General features: G+C 46.0%; 1 protein-coding gene and 1 pseudogene across 8 annotated transcripts in view; one reads left to right on the top strand and one right to left on the bottom strand.

Annotated features, from left to right (window-relative positions):
• SPECC1 (sperm antigen with calponin homology and coiled-coil domains 1) overlaps positions 1 to 21,966 on the bottom strand; it is a 227,888-nt gene that overhangs the window by 148,231 nt on the left and 57,691 nt on the right. For 7 of the 8 annotated variants that reach the window (XR_011468485.1, XR_011468486.1, XM_070395183.1 and 4 more), the window contains exons 2-3: positions 19,168 to 19,337; positions 10,171 to 10,306 (exon numbers count right to left, since the gene is read on the bottom strand). Coding sequence is in view for 6 of the 8 variants with exons in the window: in XM_070395183.1 (XP_070251284.1) it covers positions 10,171 to 10,306; positions 19,168 to 19,314 (283 nt within the window). In the remaining 2 variants the exon portion in view is untranslated. The other variant, XM_070395188.1, reaches the window with a different exon arrangement.
• Positions 10,743 to 11,628, top strand: LOC138994510 (proteasome subunit alpha type-1 pseudogene; annotated as a pseudogene).

Raw genomic sequence — 21,966 nt, 5'->3', positions numbered from 1 at the left:
AGACAGCGCTGTCCTGTTCACTGGTGATCCCGCCTCTTGCCTAGAACAGTGCTGGGCACATAGTAGCCACTCAAAAATATCTGTTGAATTAACGAACGACTAAAAGGAGGATGGTTTCTAGTCTGGTACTGAAACCTTTCTTCGCAACCAGGACTCAAAGCGGAAGAGCACAGCAGTGTCTTTGAGGAGGCTGCCATCTAGTGGCTGGGTTCCTTCATCGCTCTGTGGGGGCTCAACATTTCATGTGGCCCTGAGATGTGCAGTTAATGAGGTAGCAGGGAGGACCGCGGCCTGTGCACAGCGACCATCCTGTCCCCTAAGACCCATGTCTATTGGGTAAGATGAGATCTACCCAAAGGATACCCTGGAGAGAAAGGGAAGAAGAACATATCTGGGCTGTAATGCAGATCTGTTCATAATATTGACTTTTTAAAAATCAGAGGAGTGGTTGTGGAGTGGGGAAACATTGGGTGGGCATGGGAGACAGAAAGCCAAACTCATTTGAACTGTATGAAGCCCAGTTTCCTGATCGGATTAAAACGCCATGCTCTTCAAGCTGCTATCAGAATACAGGGAGGTAACAGGCCAGCAGAGGGGTGACAGGAAACAGGCAGCAGCTGCTCCCATGGAGCCCATGGCTGCAGCCCTGTCCCATGGCTGTGGCCCTGCCCCGTGGCTGTGGCCCTGTCCCATGGCTGATGCCGACTGGCAAAGCTCAGGGCGCAGCACAAAGCTGGATACCAGAACCTACATAGAGCCTAGAAAAGGCTTCCAGAAAGTTCACGCAGCCCTGATCAAGCAGTTCCCATACCCCCTGGGTTAGATGGTGAATTAGCACTATATGTAAGTGTGAGCAACCACAAAATTATTACCAAAAGACTGGTAATTATTGGCCAAGTGCTTCTCCAAAAGGAATTGGTGTTCAACCCTCATCACCTGGTTATGCTAATATGCATACAAGTCGTTTGGTTGATCTCTAACTCCCCCCCCACCCCCACCCCCACCCCCACCTTCCCTCTGAAGTTTGACGGTCTGTTCAGTGTTCTCTGTCTCTGGATCTATTTTGTTCATCAATGTATGTTGTTCATTATATTCCACAAGTGAGTGAGATCTTGTGATATTTATCTTTCTCTGACTGGCTTATTTCACTTAGCATAATGCTTTCCAGGTCCATTACCATTATTCCTCTGGTATTAGATTTGACGATTCCCCCTAAGGACAGATCAATTCCCAAGAAAGAGTGCAATACAAGCTGATGGTAGGTTTAACTATGGTGAGGTTAAAACCACAATACTGTTTTATAATTTCATGACAAGATCCTTTTCAAAATTAATACAGTTGAAAGCACAGATAATAGCACCCATTACAGAAAACTTGTCACAAAGTCAAAAGTTCAACAATACGACTGAGGGAAAGTCTTAAGCCATAAAGAAAAGTCTGTCCCCAAGGAGTCTATATATAATCTATATCTTCCTTTTAACAGGAAACGAATGACATATTGCTAGCATTCTTCTCATTTTCTTTTCTTTTGTTATTTTCCTTTACAGCTGAATCTCTAGAGGAGTGATGGCGAACCTTTTGAGCTCGGCGTGTCAGCATTTTGAAAAACCCTAACTTAACTCTGATGCCGTGTCATATATAGAAATTTTTTGATATTTGCAACCATAGTAAAACAAAGGTGTATATTTTTGATATTTATTTTATATATTTAAATCCCATTTAACAAAGAAAAATCAACCAAAAAAATGAGTTTGCGTGTCACCTCTGACACGCGTGTCATAGGTTCGCCATCACTGCTCTAGAGAATGAATATAAATCCAGTGAGCATGCAAAGGTGGTGCCCTTTCTAACACACACACACACAAAAATCATTTCCTTCATTTCTCTGCTTTTCGTGCGTGTAAAACAAAGACAAAATGTGACCCAATGACCCCCTAACACTGCTGTACAATTGCAGGAGAGGCGGCACCTGCTACAGGGCAATGAAAGCTGATGGGCGCTGCCATTGTATATACAGGGTGTCCGAAAAATGTATATACAGGTTATGTCAGAGACCCATTCCTACGACGCGACGCAATGCTATTTTCACCAGAAGTCAGAACCCACCTACATAAGCACCTACGTCACTCACATGGAGCACATACACATAGTAATGAAGTGAAACAGTAAAAAAAATTTAAAAGAAAAATAACAGCCCTAACCAGTTTGGCTCAGTGGATAGAGCGTCAGCCTGTGGACTGAAGGGTCCCAGGTTCAATTCCGGTCAAGGGCATGTACCTTGGTTGCGGGCACATCCCCAGTGGGGAGTGTGCAGGAGGCAGCTGATCGATGTTTCTCTCTCATAGATGTTTCTAACTCTCTATCCCTCTCCCTTCCTCTCTGTAAAAAATCAATAAAATATATATATATTTTTTAAATCAATAAAATAAATAAAAGATAACAATTCCTGACCTTTACTTGTGGTAAATAAAGAATAAAAAACATAAAGCACATATGTACATATGTTGAAATGATGGAACTTTTGTTTTTTTATAAATAAATGGGAGATGGCGATGTAACCACGAAACAACATACGTCAAGTCTGACGTAACCCGAGGACTGTCTGTACACACTGAATAATTCTGAAGGCAGTGTTTACTAAAATAGGAAGGAAATGGACTTTTGTACATTGATTTTGTATTCTGTAACTTTACTGAATGTATTTATTGTTTCTAATAGTTTTTTGATGGAGTCTCTAGGGCAGCGGTTCTCAACCTGTGGGTCGCGACCCCTTTGGAGGTCGAACGACCCTTTCACAGGGGTCGCCTAAGACCATCCTGCATATCAGATATTTACATTATGATTCATAACAGTAGCAACATTACAGTTATGAAGTAGCAACGAAAATAATTTTATGGTTGGGTCACAACATGAGGAACTATATTTAAAGGGCCAGAAGGTTGAGAACCACAGCTCTAGGGTTTTCTAGATAAAAATCATGTCATCTGCAAAAAGTGACAATTTTACCTCTTTGTTCCCAATTTGGATGCCTTTTATTTCTTTCTCTTGTCTGACTGCTCTGGCTAGGGCTGCTAGTGGTATGTTACAACAGTGGTGAGTGTGGGCATCTTTGTCTTGTTCTTGATTTTAGAGGAAAAGCTCCTATTTTTCACCATTGAGTATGCTATTAGCAGAGGGTCTGTTATAGATGGCCTTTCTTATGTTTTGCTACTTTCCTTCTATGTCCATTTTAGAGTGTTTTAATCACAAATGGATGTTGTATCTTGTAAAATGCTTTTTCTGCATCTATTGGTAAGATCATACAAGTTTTCTCTTTTCTTTGGTTAATGCAGTGAATCACATTGATTGATTTGTGAATGCTGAACCATCCTTGTGCCCCTAGAATGAACCCCTTTGATCGTGGTGTAGTTTTTTTAAATGTACTGTTGTATTCGAATTGCTAGTATTTTGTTGAGGATTTTTGCATCTGTGTTCATCAGAGCTATGAGTCTTTCGTTTTCCTTTTGTGTGTTATCCTTGCCAGGTTTTAGTATCCGTGTAATGTTGGCCTCATAAAATGTGTTAGGAAGTATTGCCTCTTCTTCATTTTTTTGAAGAGTTTGAGATCTTTGAATGTTTGGTAGAATTCACTAAAGAAGTCACCTTCTCCTAGACTTCTACTTTGGGGAGGTTTTTGATAATTGTTTCAATTTCCTCACTGTTGATAAGTCTACTTAAATTTTCCAGTTCTTCATGAATCTTGTCTAGGAAGGTTATCTATTTCTAAGAACTTGTCCACTTCTACTAGGCTATTGACTTTGAAGGCATATAGTCTTTCATAGCATTCTAGTACGATCCTTCGTATTTCTGTGGTGTCCATTGTAACTTCTCATCTTTCGTTTCTGATTTTGTTTGAGCCTTCTCTTTTTCCCATAGGTTTATCAATTTTATTAATCTTTTCAAAGAACCAGCTCTTTGTTGCATTAATTTTTATACTGTCTTTTTAATCTCTATTTCATTTAATTCTGATCTAATTTTTATTTCCTTCTTCTGCTGACTTTAGGCTGCATTTGTTCTCTGAGTTCTTTAAGGTGTAATGTTAGGTCATTTATTTGGGATTTTTCTTGCTTCTTGAGGTAGGCCTGTAACGATATGGACTGCCCTCTTATTACCACTTCGCTGCATGACAAAAGTTTTGAGATGTAGTGTTGTCATTCTCATTTGTCTCTATGTATCTTCTGACCTCTCCTTTTATTTCTTCTCTAACCCAGTCATTTTTTAGTAGCATGTTATTTAATCTCCACATATTTGTGTTTCCCCCCACCTTGTTTTTGCAGTTGCTTTCCAATTTCAAAGCATAGTGGTTGGAGGATATGCTTGGTATGGTTTCAATCTTCTTAAATTTACTGGAACCAGTTTTGTGTCCCAACATATGGTCTATCTTGAGAATGCCCCATTGCACTGGAGAATGTATAACCTGGTGCTCGGGGTGAAAGGATCTGTAAATGTTATGTCCATTTGGTCTAATGTGTCACTTAAGGCTGATATTTCCTTATTGATTTTCTGTTTGGATGTTCTATCCATCGCTGTCAATGGGGGTATTTAGGTTCCCAACTATAATTGTGTTTTGTCAGTTTTTCCCTTTAGTTCTGGTAGTAGTTACTTTATATATTTTGGTGCTCCTTGATTGGGTGCATATATATTGAGACGTGCTATGTCTTTTTGATGACCTGTCCCTTTTATCATAATAAACTGTCCATATTTGTCTCTTGTTACCTTTTTTAAAATCTTGAAATCTATTTTGTCATATATATATGTGGCTACACCTGCTCTTCTCTGGATGCCATTTGCTTAGAGAACCATTTTCCACCCTTTCACTTTGAGTTCATATTTGTCCTTGTAGCTATGGCTTCTGGCTGAGCAGCACTTCCCTTGTGGGAGCACACTGACCACCAGGGGGCAGCTCCTGTGTTCAGCGTCTGTCCCCTGGTGGTCAGGGCACATCATAGCAACCAGTCTTTCTGCAGTTTGGTGGATTTGCATATTAGCCTTTTATTATATACAATTATTTAAATCAATTTTTTTCAATTACAGTTGACATACAATATCATATTAGTTTCAGATGTACACTATAGTGATTAGACATTATATAACTAAGTGATCATCCCAGTAAATCTCACACCCATCTGACACCATATATAGTTCTTAGAATATTATTGACTATATTCCCTATGCTATACTTTGCATCTTTATGACTATTCTGTAACAACCAATTTGTACTTCTTAATCCTTCACCTTTTTCACCCATATCCCCAACTCCTCTCTCATCTGAAAACCATAAAAATGTATTCTGTATCCATGAGTCTGTTTCTGTACTGCTTGTCTGTTAATTTTGTAGATTCAATTGTTGAGATATGTTTTTATTATTCATATATATTTTTTTCTTCTTAAAGAAGACCTTTTAACATTTCATATAATACTAGTTTAGTTTGCTGGTGGTGAACTTCTTTAGATTTTTCTTGTCTGGGAAGCTCTTTATCTTACCTTCAATTCTAAATGATAGCTTTGCTGGGTAGAATATTCTTGGTTGTAGGCCCTTACTTTTCATCACTTTCTTTTATTTATTTCTTATTATTTTTTAAATTAAATGCTTTTTAATTTCAGGCCTATTTTTTATTTTTAAAAAATCTTTATTGTTAAGAATATTACAGATGTTCCCCTTTATTCCCCCATTGCTCCCCTCCACCTGGTCCCTGTCCCACCCAGGCCTTCACCACCCTATTGTCTGTGTCCATAGGTAATGCATGTAAGTTCTTTGATTAATCTCTTCCTGCACCCCTTCCCTCTGATATTCATCAATCTGTTTCATGTTTCTATGCCTCTGATTCTATTTTATTCATCAGTTTATTTTGTTCATTAGATTCCTTGTTTATTTTTATATTCAGTTGTTGATAGATATGTATTTATTGCCATTTTATTATTCATATATCTTTCTCCTTCTCCTCCTTCTTCTCTTCCTTCCTTCCTCCTCCTCCTCCTCCTCCTCCTCCTCCTCCTCCTCCTCCTCATCCTCCTCCTTTTCCTAACTGCTTTTCTCTAGCTGTTTTTAAGATTCTCTCTTTGTCTTTAACCTTTGCCATTTTAATTATGATGTGTCTTGGTGTGAGACTCTTTGGATTCCTCTTGCTTTGGACTCTCTACTTCCTGGACTTATAAGTCTATTTCTTTCACCAATAGAGGAAATTTTCTGTCATTGTTTCTTCAAATAGGTTTTTAATATCTTGCTCTCTCTCTTCTTCTTCTGGCACCCCCATAATGTGAAGTATGGTACACTTGAAGTTGTCCCAGAGGCTCCTTATACTATCTTCATATTTTTTTATTCTTTCTTTTTCTCTTCTGCTTGGGTGTTTTTTGCTTCCTCATATTCCATAATTCTGAGAATTCTCATAATTCTCTACTCCACTGTTGAATTCCTGAAAATTATTCTTTATTTCAGTTAGCGTATGCTTAATTTCTGACTGATCCTTTTTCATGTCTTTGATGTTCTCACTAAGGTTCTTGAAATTTTCACTAAGATCCTTGAAATTCTCACCAAGTCCCTTGAAGCTCTCATTAAGAACCTTGAACATCCTTATAACCACTATTTAGAACTCCATATCTAGAAGTTTGCTTGCTTCCATTTCATTTAGTTCTTTTTCTGGAGATTTCTTCTGTTCTTTGCTTTTGATTACTTTCAATATTTCTTGCCAATCCCTCTGGCCTGAAATGTTTCTGTTGAGAAATCAGCTGACAGTCTTATGGGAGCTCACACATTCTGATTGGGTGTTTTTTGCTTCCTTATATTCCAAATCACTGATTTGATTATCTGCTTCATCTATTCTACTGTTGATTCACTGTAAATTATTCTTCATTTTAGTTAGTGCATATTTCATTTCTGACAGGTCCTTTTTTATGGTCTCCATGTTCTTTTGAATGCTGTTGAAGTTCTCACTAAGTTCACTGAGCATCCTTATAACCAGTGTTTTGAACTCTGTATCTAGTAGACTGCTTGTCTCCATTATGCTTAGTTCTTTTTCTAGAGTTTTGTCCTATTCTTTCATTTGGGATATGTTTCTTTGTCTCCTCACTTGGCAGCCTACCTGTGTTTGTTTCTATGTATTAGGTAGAGCTGCTATGTATCCTGAGCTTGGAAGAGTGGTCATATGTAGTAGGTGCTCTGTAGGGCCCAGTAGCATAGGCTCTCCCAATCCTCTAAGCTGAGTACTCTGGATGCAACCCCCCCCCCCCCCCCCCACCGTGTGGGCTGTGTATTCCCTCCTATTATAGTTGAGCCTTGGTTGCTATTAGACCATCAATGGGAGGGATTTACCCCCAGTCCGACTGGCTGCAAGGCCTGGCTGTAACCCCCGACCACTATGGAGGATTAAATGTGCAGGGGACTACCCTCAGAGCAGGACTTACTTCAACGGGGCGCTGGTGTCTGCTGAGTCTGTCCCTTGAGTGCGTCACTTGTGGAAGTGGTTGGGTGGTGGTCTGAAGCTATCCACCAGGTGTGCTGGCTCTGGGGCCTCCCAGGTGGTACGGGCCGAGTTCAGCTGCACCTGTGCTTTGTTCAGGGCCACCTGGCATGAGCTACAAAGTGATCTGCTGATGGCTGCTACTTGTGTTGGGCTTGGAGGTGCCCCGGTGAGGCCAAGTTGTGAATTAACACTGGCTGCTGCTAGTACCAGGTCTGGAGCCACTTAGCCAGAGTACAGGGGATACTGAGGCCAGATGCTGCTGCTTGTTTGAGAGATTTTAGAAAAGTCTGAAACATGAGCCAAGACAGCCCATTTGTATGGAAAAGCCACTCGAAACAGTTTAGATGGTCCTGGAAGCAAGGTGGGATTGGGTCTCATGGAATCGCCAGGATGAGGGGTGTCTCTGAAAAGGAAATATGGCCTCTGCCAGCGCTTTTGTCTGACAGAAAGCTGCCAGACTGAGCTCTTGCCCTGACGTAAGACAATTCAGTTCCTCCCTGTACGTCCCTGGTAGCTTTCTAGCTGCTGTCCCAGCACTGGAGCTCAGAGAGTGTGAGTCCAAGTCTGTGTGCAGGTCCTGTAAGAGGAACTGCCTAGAACTCCAGAAGCCCTCTGTCTCCCTCAGCCAGAAAACTGCTGGTTTTTACAGCCAGAAGTTATGGGGACTTCTCTTCCTGGCACTGGAACCCTGGCCTGCTGTGAGACTAGGACCCCTGGTTCCTCAGGAGGAACCTCTGCAGCTGAAATATCCTTCCCAATTTTTATAGACCACATGTGGGTATGGAACCAGCCTGTTCTGCATCTCCATCCCTCCTACTAGTCTCAATGTGGCTTCTTCTTTAAATCCCTAGTTGTAGGACATCCATTCAGCCATATTGCAGGCAGTTCTGAATGATGGTTGTTCTGTAGTTGTAATTTTGATGTGGTTGTGAGAGGATTCAAGTAACATTTTTCCCTACGCCACCATCTTGACCAAAACTTCTGCTTTTTTTTTTTAAAGAGTAGCTTGATAAGAAGTCTTTCTTTTGTTCTCCAGTAGGTGACACTGAAGCACAAATTTTTAAATTTCTCTTGCCTTGCTTTGGTTTGTCAGATTTCTGCTAGATGGTGGAAAATGTCTTCTATTCCCTGGAGAGCTGAGCTTCTCCTCTGTGGCCAGGTCACCTCAGTTTCAGGGTTCTGCACCCATGGGGCAACGTGGTCAGGGATTGGGTTCCAGGCCTGTGAAATCCCAGTGCTGTTCTCTGCAGAGATGGGTGGGGGTGGGCGAGCTGGAGAGGCCTATTGGTGTGTTTGTAGATTTGTTCTCCTCCCAGTAATGGTGACTGCTAGACCTCAACTGCCTCACCTTTGTGTCTTCGCCCCTGTCATTGCGATTAGTTGCAGAGTGCACCTGCTGCTCAGGGGGAACTGTTTCTGTCTCTCCAGTTCTCAGGGCGGCAGATAACATGCTCTGTAGCTCAACACTCGCGGCTACAACTCCTTCTGGGGCCTGCGGCTAGTCTGGGAGGGTGAGGGGCGCCAGCCTGGCTCCGTGGCTTTGTTTTTCTGCCTGCAGTGGCAGACACCATACAACCACGGCGGCACCTCCACACCATCTCTGCCCAGGTTACTGGGTTCAGGTGCAGCCTATACCAACCACTGCATTAGGCATGCTCACCTCAGTGCATCTCTGCTCCTCCGGGCTGCAGATGGCCACCTGATTCCTCCCTCTCCCGAGACCTGCGGGGAGCGAGGGGCTGCGTCTGTGGCACCCGTTTCTGCTCTTCTTTCCCACCCAACCTGCTCTCTCTGAGTCGCTTGCCTTCAGATGTTTCAATGTGAGGGTCTCTCAGATGTGTTTGCATATGAGCAGGGAATCCTTTATTGAATTATAGCTGTTCAACTTGTAACTTCAAAGTAAGAGACCGGAGTAACCTTCCTCATTGCCTCTGATGTCACATCTCTATTCTTTCATGTTTTAAGTTTCCCATGTTCTGGACTCAAATATAATGGTTAAAAAACCTTTTCTAGCCTGGCTGGCATGGCTCAGTGGTTGAGCGTTGACCTGTGAATTAGAAGGTCACGGTTCGATTCCCGGTCAGGGCACATGCCTGGGTTGCGGGCTCGGTCCCCAGGTTGGAATGTGCAGGAGGCAGCAATCGATAATTCCCTCTCATCAATGATGTTTCTATCTCTCTAACCCAGTGGTTTCAACCTTCTGGCCCTTTAAATACAGTTCCTCATGTTGTGACCCAACCATAAAATTATTTTCATTGCTACTTCATAACTGTAATGTTGCTACTGTTATGAATCATAATGTAAATATCTGATATGCAGAATGGTCTTAGGCGACCCCTGTGAAAGGGTCGTTCGACCGCCAAAGGGGTCATGACCCACAGGTTGAGAACCGCTGCTCTAACCCTTTCCCTTCCTGGCTGATATATATATATATATATATATATCTATATATATATATATATATATATATATATATATATATATATATATATATCTTAAAGCAGTTCCTGGCCCAGAGTAAGTGCTCCACACATATCTGATGCGGGGAGGGATGCATCAGTCACTGACGTGCTGTCCTGGGCCAGGATGAGTGGCCTGCTGGGTCCCTCTGACCTGGGCCCCTCCTGCCTGGGCCCCTCAGACATGCGTTCCTGACCTGCGTCCCTCCTACCTGGATGGCTCCTCAGGCGGCTCTCAGTGAGCTCGGAGATGGTTCCGGCTGTCGAAGTCTTTTTCAGTCGAACTACCGCGGAAGCGGTGGCACTTCCCGGCTTGTTGAGCATGTCCTCGCTGCTGGCCCTCTTGAGCTAAGAGAGAGGTGGAGGGGAAAAGAGGATCAAGAGACCCGTTTTCAGTAAGGAGTGCTACACACCGAGAAGCCTGTGAGCAATCCCACGGCCCAGAGGTTACGGTGCAGTGAGGGCCCTTTGCGGAGCACGGCAGTGCGAAGTGGACAAATGCAAAGCTCGACACACCTGTGTGTGTCTTTTACCGGCTGGAGCATAATCTTCCCTACCTTGTCAAAGAATATTATAAGATTAGGGGTGAATAATACCATTGTGTCACACTTCAAATAATGAGTTCCTAAATACCCTGTTGCCCTGGAAAAATATTTTTTAAAGAATGGGAGCTGATGAAAAAAGAACCATGAGATGCACAGAAGTCAGGACGTGGCGATGCACAAAATAATCCAAGGACAACATTAACTTAAAAATATGTGTCTGGAGGAAGCAGAGGGAAGAGATGTACAAGGCCTGGAATCGACCGTGCTCTACACTAAGTACTCCGCCCGGGGTCTCCCGCCGACAACGAGTTCCAAGGGAAGAAAGGACGTTTTGGAGGCCAGAAGAACAGCCACTGACTGACAGCAAGAAAAGCAGAACCCCTCGCTCCTTTTCTGCTCTCTTCCCCGTCATGAAAAGGGAGACCAAACATTTGTCGAAAGAAATTGAGGTTTAAGCGGGGACCCCATGCAGCACCGCTGGCCTGGCCTGTCTCCAGGGTTCGCAGCCCGTGTGACAATGATGTCACTGGCGTCCTCAGGGTAGGAGTCATCACATTGAATCTGCAGTGGAAGCTGTCGAACGATGTTCAGCCACAGCTGCTCTGAAATTAAAACCCGGGCAGTGGGGGCTGCACCGAGGAGAGCACAGTGGGAGCCTGTGGCCATCAGGAGTCAGTCTCCATGTCGACAACCATATTGTATCTCAGCTACGGGACCTACGGCTGGCGGAGACGGTGTGTGGTTTCATGCGCCAGGAGGGTTTGGATCCCAGGTTTGTATTTGACAGATGTCTTCCTGTGTCTCTTCTTGTATCTGCAACTTCGCTGAAACCATAGAATGGGAAGCAAGACCCAGACACCAACGCACAGGTGTGGCTGAAGACCATACGGTGTTGGGCTGCTTACTGCTGGTCATGATAACATGGGCCCTCAGCGTTCCAAACCTGTCCATCCGCTAACTATTCTGACTGCAGAGCTACGTCCACTGGGGCCGTTCCCAACCAGCTCACACTTCCTTGGAGAGACCCATGTCTGAGTGTATGGAGGGCAGTCTGAGCGAACTGGTTAGCGTGGTCTGCCTGCGTTAAGGGAGACACTTCCTGCAGGACGGGGCCTAATACACTGAGTGCTTCCTCTGCAACTGTGGAGACTTGGAGTTGATTGATGACGATGATGATGTGGCTTCACGCCCGGAGGCCTGGGAGGAAGGCCACAGGGAGAGGCACAGCCCCGCCGCCCGCTGATGAACCTGCAGGCGGATGCGCCAGCGGAGCAGCAGCTGAGACCCCACCTGTGTGCGCGCAGCATCACACGGGCGAGAGCGCGGGACCGAGCGCTGTGACAATAATCTGTACTTTGAACCGAAACACGCAGTGTGGCATGGTATGTTTTAGGACTCAGTCCAGATGTGAATTTTTTTCCAAGCAACTTCACTGAAACCATATAATGGGGTGCGTGTTTCTTGGAGAGGCTCTATAGTCATATTCCAGAAAGCATAGTTAGCTGTACTAATGCTTTTATACGAAGAATATATAAAAACATTTTGTGGTTTTAAAGACAACTATAAGATAAAATTGTTTCATCTGCTGGTGAAAATAAAGAGGGGGAGCCTTAAATGACCTATCGCTGCTGGTCCAGGAAATGACAGGGAGAAAGACCAAAGGACTTCTCCCAACCACTGTAAGTCTTTAAGGAACATTACTGACGAGGGATCGTTCTAGAACAGTGATTTTCAACCTGTTTTCAGCAACACTTTTTAAAACATGCACTACCTGACTATTTAGTCAGGGGCACTGACCTCTTTTCCTTTACATTGTCAAATAAAAAAAGTGACAACAGCCAGCACAACAATAGCCATCCAGTGTGAATGAATCAAAATTATATCTATTTTTTGTCAGATCAGAAAAAAATGTCTTTTTTGGTGTGCCACAGAATTTCAGTAATTAGTGTATGTGCCAGGAGATGAAAAAGGATGGAAATCACTGTTCTAAAACCCCAGAGACAGGAAGATGCCCAGAGCCATTATGAATGTATCTGACATCTGGAGAAAGCAGTGTGGAGAGATGGGGAGTGGGCAGCCCCGCCCACTGCACTGGCCGAAAGGCCCTGCTCCATCCTCCTCCACTGGCTTCGGGGTCATTTACTGTGAATTAGGGTTTAAAGATTTTCACGATTAAAAAAAACAACATTTTCCACTTTGCATTGTTTACATTTCAGGGAGCTACACACCCCCAGAGTAGCTTAAAAGAGAAAAAATGCTAATACCAGGTGTCAGTGAGGTGGTGGGACAAGCTGACAACCATTTGGGAAAACTGGCAAAGTCTACAAACGCCGAGTATTTGCACCCTACGAGGCAGCAATCCTGCTCCTAGGTCTATGCCCAAGAGAAGTGAGTACACAGGCTCATCAAAAGAATGTCCAGCCCGGCTTGGCTCAGGGGTTGAGCATCAACCTATGAACCAGGAGGTCACCATTTGATTTCTGGTCAGGGCACATGCCCGAGTTATAGGCTTGACCCCCAGGGGTCCTGCAGGAGGCAGCTGATCAATGATTCTCTCTCGTCATTGATGTTTCTCTCTCTCTCTCTCATGTCCTATCTCTCTCCTTTCCTCTCTGAAATCAATAAAGATATATATATATATATATATATATATATATATATATATATTTTAAAAGAATGTTCGTAGCAGTTTTATTTATAACAGCCAAAAAACTAGAAAAAACCAAATGTTCTTCAACAGAAGGGGTAGCAACTATAGGCAATTTTAAAAAATCATGAATATACCAATGAAGGGAAGACCTCAAAAACATTATCCTAAGTGAAAGCAGCCAGAAACAGAGGAAGGTGTACATCTGATTCCATTCACAGGAAGTTAACAATTGGCAAGAGTAACCGCTGGGGACAGAAGGCAAAACAGGGGTTACCTCTTGGGAGTTCCCGAGCAGGAAGGAGGCCTCTGGGTGCTCAGAGGTTCTACATCTCGACTGAGTGGTGGTCACACCAACACAGACACAGTAAGACTTCAATGAGCTGCAGCTGAGTCTAAGATGCATGAAGTGTACACTCTTTATTGTGAGCATGCTATTCCTCCACTAAAAATAAAAAATAAATTGGAAGGGGGGATTATAGTTTGGGCAAAGCTTTGGTTCCACCACTTGAAAGGCTAGTCTATTTTTTTTCCATTTTCCCTGATTGTTATTTTAAAATGTTTTATTGTGGCAAAATATACATAACATAGAATTTACCATCCTAACCATTTTAACCGTGTAGCTCAGTGGCATTAAGTACATTCACAGTGTTCGCCACCATCATCTCCAGAACGTTGTCGTCATCCCAAACTGAAACTCTACTCATTAAACAATAACTCCCCACAGCCTACTTCCTAGGAGGAAAGATGATAAAAGTCGTAGTATGAGTCAAGCAATCTTGGTCAAAATCTTTAACAAATTATTAATTTAAAAAACAAATTGCTACCCCCAGCTGGTTTGGCTCAGTGGATAGAGTGTTAGCCTGTGGACTGAAGGGCCCGGGTTCAATTCTGGTCAAGGGCACATATCCGGGTTACGGGCTCAATCCCGGGTGCGGGGCATGCAGGAGGCATGATTCTCTCTCATCATTGATATTTCTATCTCTCTCTCCCTCTCCCTTCCTCTCTGAAATCAGTAAAAATATATTTTTTTAAAAAATCACTAACACTGAAAGGATGGCTTGCATGCACTTAAAGATTTTCACAACTTTTAAAAAATGTGCAAAAAATTGTGTTTATGTTCGCAGTTTACTAGATGTGAATATAAACACATCTTCTGGCCCACTCTGTGACCCTAGTTTAACAACGGGCCCCAAATGGCCTTGGGGTTGACGCAGAAGCCACCCAGTGGCCTTCCAGACACTCCGGAATCGCTTTTCTGTTTCCCATTTCAGAGCAACCGGGGCTGCTGCACCCAAGCTCTGCAGCCTCTCAAAGTAGCCCTCAGGTCACCAGTGTAGTTCTTATCTGACAACAGTGGATGAGGTCAGCAACTTCTTCTCAGTAGAAAAAGCAGCTGTTACTCACTCTTCCTAGAAGCATGCCCAGGTACGTCCCTAGGCCCCCAAAGCAAAATCTATTCTGATTTAGGCTTTGAAAACTCCCCAGACAACACACCAAATGAAAAAAGAGAAACCATTGTAGTTAAGGGAATTTTAATGCAAATGATACCCACTTGGTTCTGCTTTCCTCTACCTGATTCTCTGACGTCACTAAGGTCAGTAAACGTCACACAGAGAAATGGAAGAATCAGACTCATACTTTTATCATCTTTCCTCCTCGCAAAAGGCCCAGGGAGCAGAGGGTCGGTCTGCGAATCCAACAAACACAGGGCAGGGGCCGGGGAAGCTGCCTCTGCAAACCCGCAGCTCCGCCCACGTGGGGCCAGAGGGCAGGTCGCCTCGCCCTTCTCCCTCCTCCCCAGGACGTGAGAGGACAGGCCGGGGCCCAGAGGTGGGAGGACAGGAGCCCAGGCAGTGGGACGTGGCGGTCCAGTCTGTATGGTCAGCACATCTAACCGCGGTAAGTCAGGCGGGCTGCTGGCCACAGTGCATCTCCTCATCCTGGGCAGGGGAGTATGCTGGTCGTTCCCCTGCGCCTCCCACGGGAATCCCCTGGAGAAAGATTTGTTGCTCAGAAGCTTTTCCAGGAAGCGGGACATAAAGGCGAAAGCAGTTCTCTGCGTCCTCCCAAGCAAAAGCTCCTTGTCCTTGGTCACTATCTCTTGGACGCAGCCTCGGGTCCGGGAAGCTACTGGTCTCAGCTACTGACTCCTGATCTTGCCCGGCTCCTGGCTGCACTGCTGGCTTTGTTTCCTGGCCCCTGACAGCAGCCACATGAGATCTCTGGTTTGTGACAGCCGGTCGGGCAGGGATGCGCTTTGGCGTTGCTTTGGTACATTTCGTAAGTACTTTCACCAACTGGCTGATGGTGAAGCTGCCAAGCACCGCCCAGGAAAGCTTACAAAAGGAAAAATGTGCAAATAGCTCACAGATGAAAGGAACTAAAAATTCTTCTCAATCCCACAGAGGTCGTGGGGGAAACCGAAACTCTAAAATCGTCACACAGAACTGTCCAGTCTGTAAAGGCGGATGCCACGTGATGGCTGAAGCACTTCTCAGACGTGGCACGTCTCAGAATGTGGGAGGCTCATGAAGGCACGCTGCTGCCTGGACCCGACCCCAATCGGCCACCACCACCTCCTCTCTGACTCCTTGACCTCAGCGGAGCCTGGGAACTTGCATTTCTACCTTTCGCGGTGATGCCGACGCTGTGGTCTGGGAAGTACTTTGAGAACCAATGTTTAGAGCAGCAGCATCGACGGAAATGCAGTACGAGCCCCAGGCATAGTGTTATAGAGTCTGGAAGCCACATTATAAAAGCACTGTGACTGCTGGACAAAATTAATTTAAGAATGTATTTTCTTAATCCAATACATTCAAAATGTTATCAACAACGTAAAGTATGTTGGTAAGGCATCTGACTTGTTTTTGTACTAACTCTCCCAAATCTGGTGTGACTTTGCACTTGGAGCACATCTGGGTTTTGACTAGCCACGTTCCAGGGGCTCAACTGCAGCCTGTGGCTTGTGGGCACTGCCCTGGGCAGTGCGGGGCTAGAGCACGCCCCAAGAAAGCCTGCACAAGACTGACGGGGTGCCCGGGACGTGTAAAGAGCATGCCTAAACTATACGACTCTGCTCTCTGGGCACGGGGGCCCTGACCCCTGGCCACAGGGGCCTGGGCAGGCTCAGTACATGCCTAGCCAAGCAGACCTTTCCCTATTTTTTTTTTTTTTTGCTTAGTTTTCTTTAAAGCAAATCAGAAGTAAGTAAATAAGCAGACAGAAGTAAGTAAATAAGCAGACAGGCCTTCCAGGAATGTGAGAGGCTTGGGCATGGTGGCACCACGCTCTGAAGACCAGACACCAGCAGGTGACACAGAAGCAGAGGCAAATGGAAGGGAGTGACAGCGAGTCTTGGGTGTTCCAGTCCCCGATCCCAGCCTCTCTGAGCTCCAGTCTGTCCCTCTGTCCTGCCCACAGTGACACGGGAGCCTTAGGGTCTGTTCAGTCTAGTTCTTTCTGGCCAGAGCTGGCTCAAGTCAATGTTCTGTCATTTGCAGCCAAGGAAGCTGAGTGGCCAGACTGAGGTGGCCTGCTCGCCTCAGCGCACTCCCGGCGCTTCCCCTCCGGCACTGGGCTTGACTAGCACGGGCGAGGCCTCCCCCATCCCTGGGCCACGCTCCCCCTGCTTCTCTCACTGTCCTTCAGAGGGCCAGCATTTGAAGTTTCATTCCAGTTTGGTGGATTTGTTTCCGTTTTCCTGGTTTTGACCAAAGACGTATCTATCCACCCCTATGTGCCTGCTCACTACGGAGCAGCTAGAGTGAGGTGTGAGGTGCACCATGCCGCCGCCCTGCATGTGTCCAGGTCTTCATAGTCAACACTGTGGCCAATCTCCAAGCTGTTCTGTCTATGTCCTCTTTCCTGGCAATGGGCAGGGGAGGCGCCCTCTTCTGCTGCTTCCTCCCTGGGCCCTGGCGCCCTCTTCCACAGACCGAGGCCTGCAGGTGCTGAGGCACAAAATGGGAGCAGCAAGTGTCTAACAGGAGGATCTGCTTTTCCCCGGCATTTCCCTGTGGAACAAGTTTCCAAAATGCTCACCCATCGACGGCAGAAGTGGCCAACATTTCTTTGTCCTCAGGGAACACTCCTGAGCTTCCAGAAGCTCCACTGGTCTGTCATTGGGGAAATGTATGCTTTTATTTGAAATTGAAATCAAAGATGTCTCCCAAGTATGCTACAGGTCAAAGATCATAAAGACAAAAATCACGGAAATAATGGCTGAATCCAGGATCATAGTCATGAAGGACTTTAGTGTGGAACCCTCACAGGACCGCTCCCAACCTCCCGGAGGTTCACAGACAGAAGGGCAGAGTCAGGACCCCATCGGCCTGGTCTGAGCCCCTCCTTCTGCCTGACATCCCCCATCCTGCCATGCCTGGCAGCGGACCTGGCTTGCAGGTAGCAGATGCTTTTCTAAGCCTGATGGACAGCTACATGCAGCCATGGAAACGGCCATGCAGAGCAGGGGTGTGGGACATGTGGAGCAGGGGTGTGAGGCAGTAGGAGCTGCGGCGGTGAGGATGCCGCTGTACGGTGTGGTGGGATGATGTCTGATAGGGAGACCTTTGAGCACAGACTTAAAGGAGGAGGATGGGGAGGATGCTCAGAGGGAGGAAATGGGCGGAGAGCAGCAAACCCACCGCGGCAGGAGTGAGCCCGGCTCATCAGAGGAACCGCCACTGAGCCCAGAGAGCCTGAGGCCACAGCAGGGAGCCAGGGCAGGGGGAGGGCCATGGCTTCGAGTGGGAATGGGGCAGGTCTCTAGGACAGTACTGACCACTCTGAATGAATGGAGAGAGCCCTCGAGGGTTCCAAGCAGAGAAGTGACCCATGTGTTAAAAGGATCACTGGCTTCTGTTGAGGATGAATGATGGGGCGCAAAGACGAAGCAGAGAGGACATTGGGAAGCGTGCAGGGAAGGCAGTGGCATGACCAGGTGGTCCCAGCGGAGGTAATGGGAGTGGATGGAGTTGGCATCTATTTTTAAGGTAGAAGTGATGGCATCTTGCTGATGAACTATGGGATGTGAGAAGTATTAAAAAAATGATGCCCTGGGCTCTGGCCTGGGCGGCCGAAAGGATGGGGTTGCTATTACCTCCAATGGGGAGATTCAGGAGCAGGCTAGGGGAGGTGTGGGACCTGGAGGGGAAGGCATCAAGATTCGGTTTTGGACATGTGACATTCAAGTACCTTTCAGGCAACCAACAGGCAAGGTGACAAAGGCAGTTGGAGGGGTCCTGGTTAGAGACACAGAAATGGACACAAGAATACATGGGACACGCAGAACCACAGCCCGCCCCAGGCTGCATCACATGTCAGCGCTCAGGGAGCATCCCAGGTCCTTCCGCACAGTCAAGCTGAGGCATATGCAGATGGCACTACGGATCATTTAATTATAAACTAGCTTCCTCTTATAGCTAGGATATTACATTAATTTTTCAAAAATGTGTGTGTGGGTAGGTTATACTACCTCTGACTTAATCGCAGGGTAGAAAGGAGGGGTTGGGTGACACAGTAACTAGAAAAGAGCTGAGGCCCAAGGACTGTGCCCTGGGCCCACCCAATATTTGAAACCAGGGCAGGGGGAGTCGGCAGGGAGACTCCTGCCCCCGAGGAAGGAGGCAACTGAGAGAAGACATTCCCAGATTCGGGGCCTAATCAACAGTGTTGACTCTGCTGACTGTCAAATAAGACAAGGATGGAGACTGGCCACGGGATTACCAGATCATTGGTGATCCTGACCCCATGTGGTGGGTGCTGGGGCAGAGCTCTGCCTGGAGTCCAGGTAATCCAGGGCAGGGGACCTGAGTTCTGGGAAACATCTGGCAGACCTCCATCTCCATCCCAAGTGCCCCTGCTACAAAGCCTTTGCTCTGCTCCTTTAGGTTCTCCCGAGCCCTCCCTGGAGGCCTTGTCCAGCCCTGGAGGCCACTAGCTTTACCCCCCGCCCCTCCCATCCCCCGAGCAGACACTGGACGCCCAGCCCTCACCCTGTGCGTATCGGGCTATACCTTGCTGAGCTGGGACTCACACGCCAGCGAGGTTGAAGACTTAGAACTCTTCATGCCAGAGGAGGCTGTGGGAAGGGGCCGCGCGCGGTCACTCCCATGGCTCCCCACTTTGGTGACTGGACTCCAGGGCTTGGCTGCGCTCCTCATGTTTGCCGAGTGGGTCTGTCTCTCTGTAGAAGAGCAGAAGAGAACAACATGTGTCCACGACTTGAGCCCGCTGAGTGACATCACAGAGCTTTACCCCTATACCACATCCCCCCGTCATCATGGAGAGCCAGCGTCTATGACCGGGCTGCAGACAGTTCTACTCCTAAGAAGATGCCCTTGCACTAGGCTAATTTTTGCAACTTCACAACAGCTGTTACCAAACTATAAAGATGCGCAATATTATTGATGCTCGGATATTACTTCTCAGCATATGATGGCTTCTTCTCAGGCAGGGACACCTACTACAATATTCTTATACATACCCATACACTATCTATGTGCATCCATTTTCCCATGTAAAACAGGTCAGCTTGAGTCAAGACACACTGTGTCCATAAGCCTTGAAGCTTTAGGGCTGACAATGGCACAACCTACCTCATTTTTAAATAGGCATAAATGAATTACCGTATTTTCCCATGTATAAGACGCCCCCCCCCCCCCCCCCCCCCGCTTTTCCAACCCAAAATTAAGGAATCAATATCTTAAACATTTTGCTGGTTTTCCTCTTAAGGCCGTCTTCTTTGCTGGCACCTTAAGGAGTTGTTCTTCCTGTTTTCTTCACTGTCTGGTCATACACTCAGTGGGAGGAGGTCCAAATTGTCTCTCTGCAGCTCTATTTCCATGCTCTTTTGCATAGCTGATGACATTCAGTTTGAATTTTGCAGAGTAAGGCAATTGCTTACAGGTATTTATCTTTTTATTTTTTGACATCTTTATGGGCTCAGAACACTCCAGTCCCTGTTGCATCTGCGCCCTCCACCTCCACCTCCAATTACGGCATCAGCTGACATCAGTAACAATAAGGCTCACGATTGGAGGAAGCCTGTTTGACAAAACATGGGCAGCTACACACCTGCGCAGCTCCCTCTTCGGCTGACTTCCGTGTACAAGACACCCCTCGATTTTCAGTCTAATGGTTTTAGAAAAAAATAGTGTCTTATACACAGAAAAATACGGTATTTGAAAATTAGATCTCACAGAAGCACAGCTTTTTTCTTCTTTTGGACAGAAATAGGTATCATTTAAAAATTAATAGAGCATATTTTAGCTGGTCAGACCTGACATTATAGGACAGAGTTACTGCTCTAAAATATTTTATGAAAGCAAAATTGGCCTAAGTAGCAACATGCAGTTATACCTCTGGGGGAAGCCCACATACAAAGACAAGGAAGCAGTGTGTGTGGTCATTCGGAGGGAGGTGTGGTCACACCTCTAACCCTCCCTGACCCTGTTCCTTCCACCAGGGGCACAATGAGACGGAATCCAATGCCCTCCGGGTCTCATCCAGGTCCAGCCCTAACTCTGCCTGTCCCCACGGACTCCCAACCAGGAGTGGGAGACAAAACACCAAAACCAGATAAAGCTCCATCCTTTCAAAGAAACAAACTGAAAATGCACTTTAAAATACACCAAGAGCCCAGCCGGCGTGGCTCAGTGGTTGAGCATCAACCTAGGAACCAGGAGGTCAAGGTTCGATTCCTGATCAGGGCACATGCCCAGGTTGCTGGCTCAATCCCCAATAGAATGTGTGCAGGAGGCAGATGATCAATGATTCTCTCTCATCATTGCTGTTTCTCTCTTTCCCTCTCCCTTCCTTTCTGAAATCAATACAAATATATTTTTAAAAAATACATCAATAGGTGCCATGGCTGGTGTTTCTCAGTGTTTAGAGGGTCAGCCGTGCACCACAGGGTCGGGGTTTCATTTCCTGGACAAGGGCATGCACCTGGGTTGGAGGTTCAATCCCCAGCCCAGGTCAGGATGTCCATGGGAGGCAACCAACCTATGTGTCTCTCACATTGATGTTTCTCTCTCTCTCACTCTCCCTCCCACACTCCCTCCCTTCCATTCTCTCTAAAATTCAATGGCGGAGGGACCCCACTGGTGCATGAATCTGTGCACCAGGCCTCTAGTAAAATAAAATAAAGTAAAATAAAGTGCACCAATAGGTGACAGATAATTCCAGTGGCCACACTCACAGGACCTGGGGGGTCTAAGTCACTGCCCCTGAGAAATGATGGGTGGTGTTAAGCAGCCCTGGGCCTCTTCTCCATCACTGCATCCAGGACCCTCTGTTAGCATGTAAGAGGAAAACAGCAGATGGCCTCCCAGCCTGGCTCAGGCTATGTCCTCCTCCTGCTCTTATCTACTTATCCTGGCCAGCAGGGACCATCTCCACTGACAGAGTCTCTAAGCCAGGGCCACCCAGGGTAGTGTATTGTTTCGTTTTTTCACATCAAAGCAATTCAGTATATTTCCTGTCATTTGATTGAAATAAGGGCATCAGTCAATCCATACAGAACGGCAGGGTTCATTTGAGAGGAGCACAGTAGAGGTAGTAATTTGGGATGGTTATGAAATAGAACAGATAGAAGAGTAAGATACAGAACCATTCATGACACTCAGAAGCTGGCACTGCTAATCTAGCCAACTTCTCAATTGGCATTATTTTCTAGTAAAAAGTCATCACAATTAAAAAATAGTTCCAAAAAATAACAGTTCCAAAGATTCCCTGGGCTAGTTATAACAAGCTGTAACATAGTACCCTAGAGATTTACAGTTTGTTCGTTGTTTTAGAAGACACTAGAGGCC

This window comes from Myotis yumanensis, unplaced genomic scaffold (assembly GCF_028538775.1).
Source record: "Myotis yumanensis isolate MYYU_CA2020_CCGP unplaced genomic scaffold, mMyoYum1.0.hap1 SCAF_16, whole genome shotgun sequence".
Classification (NCBI taxonomy): domain Eukaryota; kingdom Metazoa; phylum Chordata; class Mammalia; order Chiroptera; family Vespertilionidae; genus Myotis; species Myotis yumanensis.
Note: the sequence above shows the minus strand (reverse complement) of the source record. Positions and strands in the feature narration are given on the sequence as shown.